The 15,277-nt window shown below is 45.4% G+C and overlaps 1 protein-coding gene across 1 annotated transcript; it reads left to right on the plus strand.

Moving 5' to 3' along the window:
* The first annotated feature begins 209 nt into the window (after positions 1-209).
* On the plus strand, positions 210-1,109 carry LOC112903690 (BCL-6 corepressor-like protein 1). The gene has a single exon (XM_025972916.1). It carries the CDS (start codon positions 210-212, stop codon positions 1,107-1,109), a length of 900 nt encoding a protein of 299 aa, XP_025828701.1.
* Positions 1,110-15,277: the final 14,168 nt, after the last annotated feature.

Consider the following 15,277-nt stretch of genomic DNA (forward strand, 5'->3'; position numbering starts at 1 on the left):
GCACCGCTCGCCTGCGCAAGTCCAGCCCCCGCGCTCCAGTGCTTGCACTCTAGCGCGCTGCATGCCGTCCGCTCCTGCACGTGCCGCCACGTCGCGCCAGCACCTGCCTCCGCGTCCATTCCGGCGCTGCCGCGCGTCTGCGCCGAGCCGAACAACCTTTGCTCGCGCCGCTCTGCACTGCGCCCAGCACTTCAGCTCCCTCGCGCGCCATGCCTGGGCTGGTGCCCCTCCTCCCGCGCGTGCCTCCTCCAGCCCGCCGCCGGTATTCTACTCCGCCCAAGCCAGCTCCGCCCGAGCCGAGCTCCGCTCCTGTGCCTGCCGCTAGTGCCCGCCTCCGCATGAGCACTCCCCGCTCCGCGCTCTCCGTGTCCGCCTGCGCCGCGCCCACTCCCGCGCGCCAGCCGAGCCGTCGCTTGCCGCGTGCCTGGGCCCGCATGCGCCGCGCGCCGCCGCTCCGGCTTCCACACGCCGCAACTGCCTGCTGCTGCGTGCGCGCGCGCGCGCCTGGGCCGCCGACGCCAGCGCGCTTGGAGCCGCTCGCCGCGCCTCCGCCCGAGCCTCGCCCCGCACCGGCTCGCTCCTGCCGCCCGAGCCTCGCTTGCGCGCGCTCCTGCGCTGTCCGCACATCCACGCTCCAGCGCACACTCTGCTCCGCCGCCTGGAGCCACACGCTCTGCACCGTCCGAGCGCCCTGCTCGCGCGCACCTCTGGCCGTGCGCATGCTGCTCCTCCTGCGCACGTCTACCTGCCACGCCGGCTCACGCCACCTGAGCTGTGCGCCTCCGCTCGCCCACGCTCGCTCGCTGCGCACCAGCTCTCGCCTGCTCCAGTCCCGGGCCGCCTGCTCCCGCGCGCCCCGCACCTGCGCGCCCACGAGCCAGCGCCGCGCGCCAACCGAGCCGCCCAGCGCGCGCTGCGCCGTGCGCCTAGGCCCGCTGCTCGCCCGTTTCCTCGCCAGCGCCCTGCTGCCCGAGCGCTCCTACTGCGGCATGGAGAAGAGAGGAAGGGGAAAACCAGTGGAGATAAGGAGGAAGTCAAATAGAAAGGTGCTGCCGATGTGGAGAAAAGGAAGGGCGCCAGGGAAAGGGAAAGCTGAGAAAGAGAAGTGAGACTCTTCCAAGGAGTTATGCGCAATTTAGAAAAACTGCAGGGACCTGTTTGTAAAACATAATTTTTTCATGAAACCAAAACCCTAATGAAGAAATGCCCAAAACGAAAGTTGGAGAGTTTTTCAAACTCTACAACATTGCTTTAGGGCCCAAGTTCAAAAACTCAAAACTTGCATTTTTACACGTGAATTTTTGAATAAAAGTTGGATTTGAATTACTTTTGTCCTAAAGAGTGTAACTTTATAAAATTCAGGACCTAAATGCAAGCATTTATGACACGTCATGATGACGGGATAGACTCATCATAATGGTTGGATAGACATATCATGATGACTTGCACCTTTTACACTTTAGCCCTAAGTAAATTTTGAAAGTTACTTGTGTAAATCAAATACTTGCGTAAAAGGACTTATACTTTTATAAATTATATAAACACCCTTTTTTTTTACCATTTTACCCAAAATTTTTACACACTTCAACACATGCATTTCTAATACAACTTTTTGAATAAAGATATATTTTTACAAGATATAAAATAAGAAAAACATATTTGCAAACTACCCTTCACTCATTTTGAGATTACCTCCCATCCAAATATATTTTGCAAAAACAACCCTTGGTTTTTCTGTAATTACAAAAATACCCTTTTTACTTGCACTTTAAATTTTTAAAAGTTTCACATAAACACACATGAGCTTTACACTTACAAGCACATACTTCACACTAACAAAATATATGTCTAGCATTACAAGTACACGAACTGTCACAGTATGATGATCCCAATGAATTTTGAACATTTTGATGGTCTCTCTTCTAGTACTTCTCTCTTTGGTGTCTAGCACTCTGATCGGATGTTCGGTATAAGTTAGATCAGATTCGATTTCAATGGCTAGGGGATCGATGATCTCAGTAGGAACTTTGACACACTTCCTAAGTTGAGACACATGGAAGATATCATGAATGGCCGCTAGTTGAGGAGGAAGTTGAAGACGATAAGCTACAGGTTCACAAATTTCGATGATCTCAAAGGGTCCAATATATCGAGGGGCAAGTTTTCCTTTTACGCCGAAACGTTGAATACCTCAAGTAGGAGATACTCGAAGATATACGAAACTTCCAATTTGGAATTGTAACGGTCTTCTTCGTATGTCAGCGTAGCTTTTCTATCGAGATTGGCTGCTTTCAGATTATTCTGAATAATCCTCACCTTTTCCTCTGCTTCAGTGACAAGGTCGGGTCTAAAGATCTTACGTTTGCCGGTTTGTGACCAACTCAAAGGAGTTCAACATTGGCGACCGTATAATGATTCGAACGGAGCCATCTTAAGACTTGTCTGATAACTGTTGTTGTAAGAAAATTCTGCCAATGACAAGCATTTGTCCCAATTCTTGTCATACTGAAGTACGCAGGCTCTAAACATATCTTCTAGAATCTGATTTATTCTTTCTATTTGTTTGTCTATCTGTAGATGATATGCGGAGCTTCGAATTAACTTAGTTCCAAGAGCATGTTGAAGTTGCTCCCAGAACCGAGCGATGAATTGTGCTCCACGATCAGAAATGATCATCTTAGGTACTCCATGAAGACGAACGATTTGATCAAGATAGATCTCGGCATACTTTTTGGCATTATAAGTAGTATGCACAGGAAGGAAATGGGCAGTTTTGGTTAATCGATCAACGATTACCCAAATAGAGGCATGCCTTCAGGAGGTGTTGGGTAAGCCAACGATGAAATCCATGCTGACATCCTCCCACTTCCAAGAAGGAATGGGTAAAGGTTGAAGAATACCAGCAGTTTTGAAATGACTGGCCTTAATTCTTTGGCAAATGTCACACTCTGAAACATATTTTGCAATTTCTCGCTTCATACGAGTCCACCAAAAGTTTTGTTTCAAATCCTGGTACATCTTGGTACTACCAGGGTGCATAGAGAATTTGGACAGATGGGCTTCGTCCAATATTTGCTTACGAAGCCTATGGTCCTTAGGTACAATTATACGCTCGTTGAACCATAGAACTCCTTCATGATCTACTCGAAAGCACTTATACTTTCCTTCTCCTTGTACTAACTTCCACTTGATGATTCTGACCCCTTTGTTATGCTGCTGTGCTAGAATGATGTTATCCCTAAGTGTAGTTCCAATTGAGAGATGGTTCAAGCTACCTTGAGGAATGATCTCAAGATTGAGCTTCCCCATCTCCCAACAAAGAGTCTCATTGAAAGCCTCTACTGACAAACAAGAGCAATGTGCCTTGCGGCTAAGTGCATCCGCAACGACGTTGGCCTTGCCTGGATGATAGTGTACTTCTAGATCATAATCCTTGATAAGGTCTAGCCAGCGTCTTTGCCTCATATTTAAATCTGCTTGCGTGAAGATGTACTTGAGGCTTTTATGGTCAGTATAGATATGGCACTTTGTACAAATCAGATGATGTCTCCAAATCTTAAGTGCATGGATGACAGCTGCGAGTTCAAGATCATGAGTAGGATAATTCTATTCATGAATCCTGAGTGCTCACGATGCGTAAGCAATCACTCGGTTGTCTTGCATAAGCACATAACCAAGTCCGATTCCTGAAGCATCACAATAGATGTCAAAAGGTTTTGAAATATCCGGTTGAGCTAAAACTGGGGCAGTAGTAAGATGTGTTCTGAGGGTGTGGAATGCATCTTCGCATTTCTGATCCCAGGAGAATTTAACTCCTTTCTTTAGCCGTTCAGTCATAGGCTTGGCTGTTCTTGAAAAGTCAGGAATGAAATGACGATAATAGTCAGGATCTGATGGACTGATGTGGGAGGTTTCCAGTCTAACACTTCTTGAACTTTACTGGGATCAACGGATATACCGTCAATGGAGATAGTGTGACCCAAAAATTTAACGGTATCCAGCCAAAACTCGCATTTGGAGAATTTGGCGTACAAGTGATGGTCTCGTAATCTCTGAAGAACAATATGGAGATGGTTCGCATGATCTTCCAGATTTTTAGAATAAATCAGAATGTCATCAATAAAGACTACTACGAATTTGTCGAGTTCTTACATGAAGATAAAGTTCATGAGATACATGAAGTATGCTGGTGCATTGGTGAGACCAAACGACATGACCAGATATTTGTAGAGTCCATATCTGGTGGAAAAGGCTGTTTTTGGAATGTCACTTGGCCTGATCTTGATTTGATGATATCCGGAGCGGAGATCAATTTTAGAGAATATTTTGGCTCCGGCTAACTGATCGAACAGAATGTCAATGCGGGGTAAAGGATACTTGTTTTTTATGGTTACCACATTGAGGGGACAATAATCTACACATAGCCCTAAGCTATTGTCTTTCTTTTTCACGAATAGGGCTGGACAACCCCATGGTGAAGCACTCGGACGGATAAAACCCTTATCAAGGAGGTCCTGGAGTTGGACTTTTAACTCTGCCAGCTCATTGGGTGGCATACGATAGGGCCTTTTAGAGATGGGGGCTGTGCCGGGTTGTAGTTCTATGATAAACTCAATATCCCTGTTCGGGGGCATTCCTGGCAGATCATCTGGAAAAACATCTGGGTATTCACAAACAATCGGGATGTCCTTTAACTTGATCCCTTCTACAGCATAGGCACAAGAGTTATTGCATTCCCGTTGTGGAAGATAGAGAATAGTAGCTTCATGATCAGGTGAATCTATCTCCACAGCTCGGGAAAAGATATCTAATGACACTCGGTGCCTAGTCATCCAATCCATGCCTAGGAGGACATCCATTCCTTCTAGGTCCAATAATAGTAAATCTATTTTTATCAAATGGCTAGCTAACTGAATTGGCACCTTTCTATAGATTTGATTTGATAAAATTTTACCGCCAGGAGTTGCTATCATATAGGCTCCATTAGTAGGATAGAAATCCAAGCCTACTTTGGTTCCACATTTTGAACTGATAAAACTATGGGTTGCACCAGAATTAAAACGTATAATCACGAGTTGATGGTTTATGGAGAAAGTACCCGTCATTATCGGCACACCCTCGGGGAGTTCGGAGAGAGCTGTGAAGTTCACCCTCCCCTCGCGGACTTGTACCACCTACTTCTTGCCTTTGCCCTTGCTGTTCAGGCTGGATGTCTACCCTTGGAAAGATCTTCTGGGTTGAGGACAATCCCGGATGAAATGGGACGGGCTGCCGCAGTTGAAACAACAATTGTTGTTGTTTCCTTGATTGGATGGCGGAAAGCTCGGCCGCGGGCCTTGCTGCTGTTGCTGCTGGGGTTGTGGTGTCGGCGGTCGATTGAATCGAGCCTGCTGGGGAGGCCTGGCTACCCATCTGCCTGGTAGATTGTTTCAGAATGGGGCTCGGGTAGCGGTGTTCTAAACCAACCGATACCTTGGTGGTTGTGCATTTGAGGGTCCCGTGGGTGTCTTCCGTTTCTTTTCCACCCGATGGGCTGATATGCAATCCTCTTGAGTAATGGCTATATTGACCAGTTCATTGAAGTTGTCGGCCCTTACCAGGTTCAGCCGTGCCTTAAGCTTTGTATTTAGGCCACGGCGGAAACGATCCCATTTACTGTCGTTAGTGTCCGCATGATAACCCGCGTACTGGCACAAGTGATTGAAAGCCTGTGCATACTGCATGACAGTGCGGGTTCCTTGGGTCAAAGTCAAAAATTCATTGAGCTTTCACTCAATGAGTCCCTCTGGAATGTGGTGCGCTCTAAAAGTGGTCCAAAATTCATCCCATGTGACAACATGATCAGCCGGCTGCATGGCATAGTAATGGTCCCACCATATGCGGGTGGTGCCGCGAAGTTGTTGAGCTGCGAAAAGTGCCTTGTTCACGTCTGAACATGGTCTAGACAACAATGCGAACTTGGACTCTATAGTGCGGAGCCATGCGTCAGCATCGAGGGGCTCGTCTGCCTTATGGAACAGTGGGGGCTGAGTGCTAAGGAAGTCTTGGTAACCAGCCGATGGATGTTCATCACGGCCTCAGGACGAGTGATGAAACTGGTTCATCTGGGCCTGTATTAGCTGGTTAAGGAGTTCCGTCTGTCGTGCCATGACTTCCGCTAGGTTTGGCGGTGCTGGTGGCGGTTGTTGGGAACCGCTAGCTTGGTCTGGCAGGAAACCTTCCGGGGTTCCACGGGTAGCTCCAACCATCTGAAACAAAGGAGATGTCCACTATTATCAACATATTCTTGCTCCTATTTTCAGAAGATATACTGTCGCTAAACAGATATGTAAGTCACATATTCTGTTTAACCAACTCAATCAAAAGGCAAAGATTTTGATATGAACCACAGGACTCAAGCTGAGACGTCAAGCAGAAACGGGTTATCCTTAATATATTACATCAGAGTGGTTCGATTGCTACGAGTCAAGCCCTATGTACACATGTCACATATATTACAGCAAGTGGCCCTAGATCCAGGTAGACTACTCACTACCTATGTCACAACATCCTACACTAATTACATCTGAAAGATCGATGATTTGGATGGACTAAAAATCGTCGAGGTCACCTACAGAGGACTGGCTACCGAAAGAGGAGTGATCTGGCTGAGGGTTAGGCTCTGGGTTTCCGTGCTCGGAGTCAAGATCAGAAACTCCTTCGATTTTCCTCTGGTTCTTCTTCTTCACCTTCACGTGCTACAGGTACAGCAGGGGGTACTGGCTACTGCTGAAGTTCGTCGATGTGAGCATGGGCATCGTCAACCTCAAGAATGAGGTCATGGATTTGCTCCTGGAGGAACTCGATAATCGTGTTATGTTGAGTGATTATTGCATCACTCTCATAGATCTGATCCTCCCGATGGATAATGGTCTCATCTCGCTCTATGATAATTTCCTCCTTCTCCGTGACCAAGGCTTGAAACTCCTCTATCTGAGTGACTTGTCGATCAGTATTTCTGTAGTGTCCTTGAGCTATACTGGTCAACTGACTCATACCGTGGCGCAGCACAATCTGATAGTGATGTTGAACATTCATGAATCTGATAGTACCACCGAGCGTCTGTTCGGCTAAATCTCCCAACATGTGGCCATAATGAGCTATCCAAAAATTCCACTCGGGATCACTGGAATCTATTGCAGGGAATAAGCCGATAGGATGCCCTGCAACTTCCATGGGATGCTAGTTGCAGAAAGTGTGGATGGCCTTAAGAGCTGTGGTCTCAATGGTGTCGATGCGACGATAGCCAACCACATCGACCTTGATGGGCTGCCACTAAGAACGGAAAGGGTGCTGAGGAATAGTCATCTTAACTCTGCACACCGAGGAACACCTTCCCCTCTATACTCCACTCCATCATACTGTGGAGGCTCGGTGTAGAAAAATAGACTAAGTGATTCCCATAAGAGACGGGGAAAACCCTCCCAGTGCAAGGCATTGGTATGAAGATGCCCGTGATCCCAAAAGATGTTTGAAGGAGCCGCCATCTGAAGTAAGAATTCAAATGGTGCGATTTTTGAAAGATACCGAAACTTAACTAAGGCTACCACAAGAATCCCATTGAAACCACACTAGAGATAGACAACACTCTATATGTTCTTAAAAGAATAACACATTCAATGCACTCACTTTGCTTGATGATGGATTATGCATGCACGTACTATTCGACATCACAACCAAAACAATTGCCGAATATCTTCGGACTTACGTGGTTAATTTCGGTGGCATAACACATACGTCTTTCTCTAATAACTAGTCGATAAGTCCTATCCGTCTTAACCTCTTAATCGTGGTTAGTATACCTGCAGAAGACCACATTTCTATAATCTGAACCTTTCATGGCAGCATGACATGAAAGCGTCCCCAAACAGTACTGTTCACTATAGAAACAGTATCCGTACAATTTCCACCGTACGGATGATGTTAGCATATGTTACATCTGCAACGTATTCACGGAGGGTACCATTTAAAACGGGGGTACGAACAGCGATCACCATACCCTGCGCCGAACCATATACTCCCAATATGACCAACTAATCGTTGATATATTGGCAGCATCTCAAGTAAGCCACTACTTGAGAAACAGCGTTCGGTTCCCATCACCGACGGGAAGGCCAATCTCCCTCAGTTGGCTAAGGATCCTTACCTTCTTACCTTCTTGTCTCAACATGGAGGAACAAAGCAATACAACTAGATACCTAGGGTTGGTTGTACTCGAAAGTAAGTTTTGACAGAAAGTAGTGCTGCAAGTTAGAGCTAAACTATACACATATATATACTAATAGCCATCTGATTACTCCCATATAAACCCCTAGGGCTTTACTGTGGCAGAACCGCCTGAATTAGTCCGGCTCAAGTGCGCTAGTCATCGCTATACAGACGATACTAACTCAACGCACTTCAATCGGAACAACCCTTTGGTCTTCGAGTCTTCGCCCGATACAACCACGGTTCAACAGGATCAAAGCAGGTTTACCTCGCACGAAGGCGAGTTTACAATCACACAACAGCTCACCGGCTTTTAGTCCATAGAATAAGTAAACATTATTACAAACTGTTTCAAACTTAAGTAAACTTATACAGACATTGTTTAAAACAACATGCTAAATAGCTTGTTCAGAGTCATAGCGGAAGAGAGAAAGTTATTAACATCGCGACTACACACGTCGCGAAAGTTGACACCACGCTCAGCCCGAAACATGGCGTCATTCCGGAGGGTCATTGCCAGCCGGGGACGGATCCCATTCCACAGACCAGCCAAACGGAACAGAGAAAGGCCAGGCTGGAATATCCGTTTGGTTCACACCGATCATCCTTGAAAAATAAACTAGCAAGACTGAGTATGCTAATACTCAGCAAGACTTAACCAGAATCGGGTATATTTTGCCCATAGCTAGACCAAGAACGATTGACTGGCTCTGGTTTTCTTTTGCTGAAAAGCAACAAAGAGTATGATCTACTTTCATGTTTTAGCTTTCAGATTATAGTTTCGTTAACCGTTCTAGGTAAGCACCTGTACTACACAAGCAAGGTAGAGATTAACATCCATCAGAATTATTCCCACAATAGTTACTATTCTTACTCTATGTGGCAGAAGGAGCAAGCAGTCTCAATCTCCGCGAGAAACGGACGATTCTGAATTGAATTTCCAAACCTTGCAAGGGTAAACCTAACCCACACGCTTGGAACATCCAATGATCGTTCCGAAGCAACCGTTTGCCTTTCATTCCGACTTGTGGATCAGGGCCACCACAAGCGACTATAGGACCATACGCACATCAATGTGCAGGACGTACGTCTGTAGCGCGACTACATGACCGTACTCCTGTCCGCTGTGCGGAACGTACTCCCGCACGTCAGTGCGTGTGAAAAACCAAATTACGAGTGGTGGGAGGTATGTCCACTCCTCGAGCCGATTGGTTACTAGGCTTACCGCTTTCCATATCTCATGGCATGTGGCTAGTACTTTCAAATGCTTAGCCACAGCTACCACACACTGCGACCTTATCAACTTTTATCAATATAGACAGGGTAACCTTTAAAGTTATGATACTGTACCTGACCCCGTCCATCATTCTTAAAGTGATTGCAGAATAGTAAGCATTCAATTCCTATATCACGCGAGTGACAGGAAATCACCCGACTTCTGCTGGTCCTATTAACAGAGTATCTATTCAATAAGGACTCAGGCACAATACATAAGTTTCTACGATTCATGCATCTAGGATTCCATTTCAACTCCTAGACTTAATGCATAGTATAGATATATAAGTATAAAACTGCATAAATATCGTAGTTTAAAATATTGGGTTATGCAAGGGGCTTGCTTTCTTGAGCGGGGTTGGGGTCAGGAATGTCAAAGACTTCCGAACTTTGGTTCGGGGCTTTAGTTATAACCTCGGCGATGTTCACAGGATCTTTAGAAAATCCTTGCTCGTGTTTCAGGACTAACTCGTAGTCTCTGTCGTCGAGCGTCGTTGACTCTACATGATATGCAATGATTCGATTTAGATGGTTCTTCAGTTAAGAGTTTTACTTCACAATAAAGTTGCAATCTAACAATGGATAGACACAACTTCATAATACGAGCAATTTGAATTTAATCTTATTACTATCGGTATGCTAATTCAATTATCCTAATTAGTTGAATTAATTGAATTAGATTAAAAAGTTTGATTTTTATTTTGAAATCCACGAAGGCTAGGGTCCTGAATTTTTGTGGGTAAGCTTAATCCTAATGGATGAGCTTACTATGAATTTCTCATAATTTTCTGAAAACAAACACTAAAACATTTAAATTTAATTCAAATATCAAGTTTAAATTCAAATCTTAAGCAAAACAGTTTTATAAATTTTTAAAAGATTTACTATAAACTACTCTATTGCAGAACATCACATGGTAAAAATATCTAAGCATGAAAACCTTAGTAACATGCTTGAATAAATTTAAACCATTTCAAGCTTGATTTGAATAAGTTTAAATTAATTCAAGCTATGGTTCATTACTGTAGGTGAAATATTTACACAAGCTCACCCATACCCTAAACAGGCTACTCACCAAAATTCACAAACAATAGAGCTAATATGCATAAGTTATACTCAAGATACCCTTTTGCTAAACTTTAAAATAACTCTAAAAATATTTTGTTTCATACTACCCTTTAGTAACAAAATTTGTAGAGCTAAACTTTTGGAACACACAAAAGCTGGTTTGGTAATTTTTGGATTTTTCTACAAATTCCTCTAGCTTTTACAAGTTGGCTGATCTGAATTAGAGGGGGGGTACTGATTTACTACAGAAAGGCCCCTGGCAAGATTCAAATCCTTGCAATTGGGTCCTTGGACGGTCTACACAGGGATGCCGATCGGTGGTGATCAAATTCCGGCGAGGGGCTCACCGGCGGTGAGGGGAAAGTGAGGGGAAAGGTTCAGGAGCTTACGACGGTCACGGGGGTGGCCGGTGTTGGGGAAGAGAGGGACTGTGGCGGCGTATCGACGGCGAATAGGGGCGGGCGGCGGTGCTTCGAGGAACGGCGGCGGCATTCCGGTGGCCGGAGGGCAGGTGAGCGGTCGGGAAGTGGCTAGACAGCTTCCATACGATGATGTGGTGCTAGTGGTGTGCCTGTCCGGGGCTGAGAGGCGACGGAGCGGCGGGACGACGGCGAGGCCGAGCGGCGGCGGAAGCTCGAGCTCACCGGCGTAGTGGTCCGGTCGATCTAGCACGGGAGACTGAAATTGGGTGGGCTTGTGAGCATCAGTGGGTGGTGGCGATGCTGCGGAGTATTGGATCGAGGGTGGGAGGCGGCAGCGGCGGTTGTCAACGGTGAGCCGAGGCAGCGGCGGTGCTCCGGCGAGGTGTGGAGCTCGGGGGAGAGAAAAGCAGTGGAAATGCAATCGCGTGATGGCAAGAGTGAGTTCGCGGGGAGCTCCAGGATGTGCTTTAGGTCCATAAGAAGGCACGGGCGCGTGGGAGCAGCCGCTGGCAAGCTGGCGGCACGCGTGGAGGCTCGGGCGGCGGCAGCGCGACGTGGAGAAGCAAGGAGAGGCCAGCGCGGGCCGGGAAGTGGCGGGCGGGGTGCAGGAGCAGCACGTGGCGCGAAGGAAGGCGGCGCGGGGGCAGCTGGGGCTTAGGAAACAGTCGGTGAGGGCAGCGGAATCACAAGCGCGGGCAGAGCAGGGGAGAGGATTGGAGGTAGACGAAGGGTGACCTAGCTGCAATTTCCTAAAAGTGCAGGGACTCCATTGTAAAGCCTAGTTAACTTTCAAATCATAGCTCAAATGAAAATGTGCCCAAAAGCAAAAGTGTAGGGTTTAGCAAGACCTACAACTTTACTTTAAGGTTTAGTTGCAAAAGAGCTAAGGATTTGAGTCCACTTTAAAACTTGGTAAAGTTTTAAACTTCGGAGAAATCCTATTTAAAATCTACACTCCACTTAAATCCTTTGGGTAGTTTCACCTCTATTTGTGGTTTAAAGGTAAGTTCTTGCCTTTTTGCAAAAATACCTTCATATGTTTTGATTTTACCTCCCATTCTCGCCCATTTTACACCAAAGGACCTAAATTTTCCAGAATTATAAAAATATACTTTTGCCTTTGCATTAAAGTTTTAGCATACATACAAAAGATCAAACACACACACTTTATACTAGAATCTAGGGTGTTTTAATCCTAAGTACTTGAATTTCACAGCCTTCCCCCCTAAAAAGAATCTCATCCCGATATTCCGGAACAGGATGGAATTGGACGATCAGATTTGGGAGTTGGCTTGAAGGAAGTCTAGAAAGTTTCGCTGAAGATATGATTCGGTTTCCCAAGTCACTTCTTCTTCAGTATGATGATTCCATTGAATTTTAAACATTTTGATGGTCTCTCTTCTAGTACTTCTCTCTTTGTTTCTAGAACTTTGATCGGATGTTCGATATAAGTTAGATCAGATTCGATTTTGATGGCTTGCGGGTTGATGATCTCGGTAGGAATTTTGATGCACTTCCTAAGTTGAGATACATGAAAGATATCATGTATGGCCGCTAGTTGAGGAGGAAGTTGAAGACGATAAGCTACGGGTCCACAAATTCTAATGACTTCAAAGGGTCCAATGTATCGAGGAGCTAGCTTCCCTTTTATGCCAAACCATTGAACACCTCGAGTAGGAGATACTCGAAGATATACGAAGTCTCCAACTTGGAACCGTAACGGTTTTCTTCGGATGTCAGCGTAGCTTTTCTATCGAGATTGGGCTGCTTTTAGATTATTCTGAATAGTCTTCACCTTTTCCTCTGCTTCAGTGACAAGGTCGGATCCAAAGATTTTACACTCGCCGGTTTGCGACCAACTCAAAGGAGTTCGGCATCGGCGACCGTACAATGCTTCGAACGGGGCCATCTTGAGACTTGTCTGATAACTGTTGTTGTAAGAAAATTCTGCCAGTGACAAGCATTTGTCCCAATTCTTGTCATACTGAAGTATGCAGGCTCTGAGCATATCTTCTAGAATCTAATTTATCCTTTCCGTTTGCCCATCTGTCTGAGGATGATATGCGGAGCTTCGGATTGACTTAGTTCCAAGAGCATGTTGAAGTTGCTCCTAGAATCGAGCGATAAATTATGCTCCATGATCAGAAATGATCGTCTTAGGCACTCCATGAAGACGAACGATTTGATCTTGATAGATCTCAGCATACTTTTTGACATTGTAAGTAGTATGCACGGGAAGGAAATGGGCGGTCTTGGTTAATCGATCAATGATTACCCAAATAGAGTCATGCCTTTGGGAGATGTTGGGTAAGCCAATGATGAAATCCATGCTGATATCCTCCCACTTCCAAGAGGGAATGGGTAGAGGTTGAAGAATACCAGCAGTTTTTAGATGACTAGCCTTAACTCTTTGGCAAATATCACACTTCGAGACATACTTTGCAATTTCTCGCTTTATGCGAGTCCACCAAAAGTTCTGTTTCAAATCCTGGTACATCTTGGTACTGCCGGGGTGCATAGAGAATTTGAACAGATGGGCCTCGTCCAATATTTGCTTACCAAGTTTATGGTCCTTGGGTACAACGATACGTTCGTTGAACCATAGAACCCCTTCATGATCTACTCGAAAGCACTTTACTTTTCTTCTCTTTGTGCTAACTTTTGCTTGATGATTCTGACCCCTTTGTCATGCTATGGTGCCAGGATGATGTTATCCCTAAGCATAGTTTCAACTGAGAGATGGTTCAGGCTACCTTGAGGAATGATCTCAAGATTGAGCTTCCTCATTTCCCAACAAAGAGTCTCATGGAAAGCTTCTACTGAATAGCAAGAGCAATGTGCCTTGCGGCTAAGTGCATCCGCGACGACGTTGGCCTTGCCTGGATGATAGTGTACTTCTAGATCATAATTCTTGATAAGCTCTAGCCAGCATCTTTGCCTCATATTTAAATTTGCTTTTGTGAAGATGTACTTGAGGCTTTTATAGTCAGTATAGCTATGGCACTCTGTACCCATCAGATGATGTCTCCAAATCTTAAGTGCATGGATGATAGCTGCGAGTTCAAGATCATGAGTAGGATAGTTCTTTTCATGAGTCCTGAGTGCTCGTGATGCATAAGCAATCACTCGGTTGTCTTGCATAAGCACACAACCAAGTCTAATTCCTGAAGCATCACAATAGATGTCAAAAGGTTTTGAAATATCCGGTTGAGCTAAAACTGGGGCAATAGTAAGATGTGCTCTAAGGGTGTGGAATGCATCTTCGCATTTCTGATCCCAGGAGAATTTAACTCCTTTCTTTAGCAGTTCCGTCATAGACTTGGCTATTCTTGAAAAGTCAGGAATGAAACGTCAATAATAGCCAGCTAGACCAAGAAAACTATGGATCTGATGGACTAACGTAGGAGGCTTCCAGTCTAGCACTTCTTGAACTTTACTGGGATCAACGGATATACTGTCACTGGAGATAGTGTGACCCAAAAATTTAACGGTATTCAGCCAAAACTCGCATTTGGAGAATTTGGCGTACAAGTGGTGGTCTCTCAATCTCTGAAGAACAATATGGAGATGTTTCGCATGATCTTCTGGATTTTTAGAGTAGATCAGAATGTCATCAATGAAGACCACTATGAATTGGTCAAGTTCTTACATGAAGATAGAGTTCATGAGATACATGAAGTACGCTGGGGCATTGGTGGAAAATGCTGTTTTTGTAATGTCACTTGACCTGATCTTGATCTGATGATACCCGGAGTGAAGGTCAATCTTAGAGAATACCTTGGCTCCGGCTAACTGATCAAATAGAATATCAATGCGGGGCAGAGGATACTTGTTTTTGATGGTTACCGCATTGAGAGGACGATAATCTACACATAACCTTAGGCTATTGTCCTTCTTTTTCATGAACAGGGCTGGACAACCCCATGGTGAAGCACTCGGACGAATGTAACCCTTGTCAAGGAGGTCCTGGAGTTGGATTTTTAGCTCTGCCAGCTCATTGGGTGGCATACGATAGGGCCTCTTAGAGATGGGGGCTGTGCCGGGTTGTAATTCTATGGTAAACTCAATATCCCTGTCTGGGGGCATTCCAGGCAAATCATCTGGAAAAACATTTGGGTATTCTCAAACAATAGGGATGTCCTTTAACTTAATCCCTTCTACAGCATAAGCACAAGAGTTATTGCACTCTCGTTGTGGAAGATAGAGAATAGTAGTGTCATGGTCGGGTGAATCTATCTCCACGGCTCGGGAAGAGATATCCAATG

The sequence above is a fragment of the Panicum hallii genome, chromosome 8 (assembly GCF_002211085.1).
Source record: "Panicum hallii strain FIL2 chromosome 8, PHallii_v3.1, whole genome shotgun sequence".
Taxonomy (NCBI): Eukaryota; Viridiplantae; Streptophyta; class Magnoliopsida; order Poales; family Poaceae; genus Panicum; species Panicum hallii.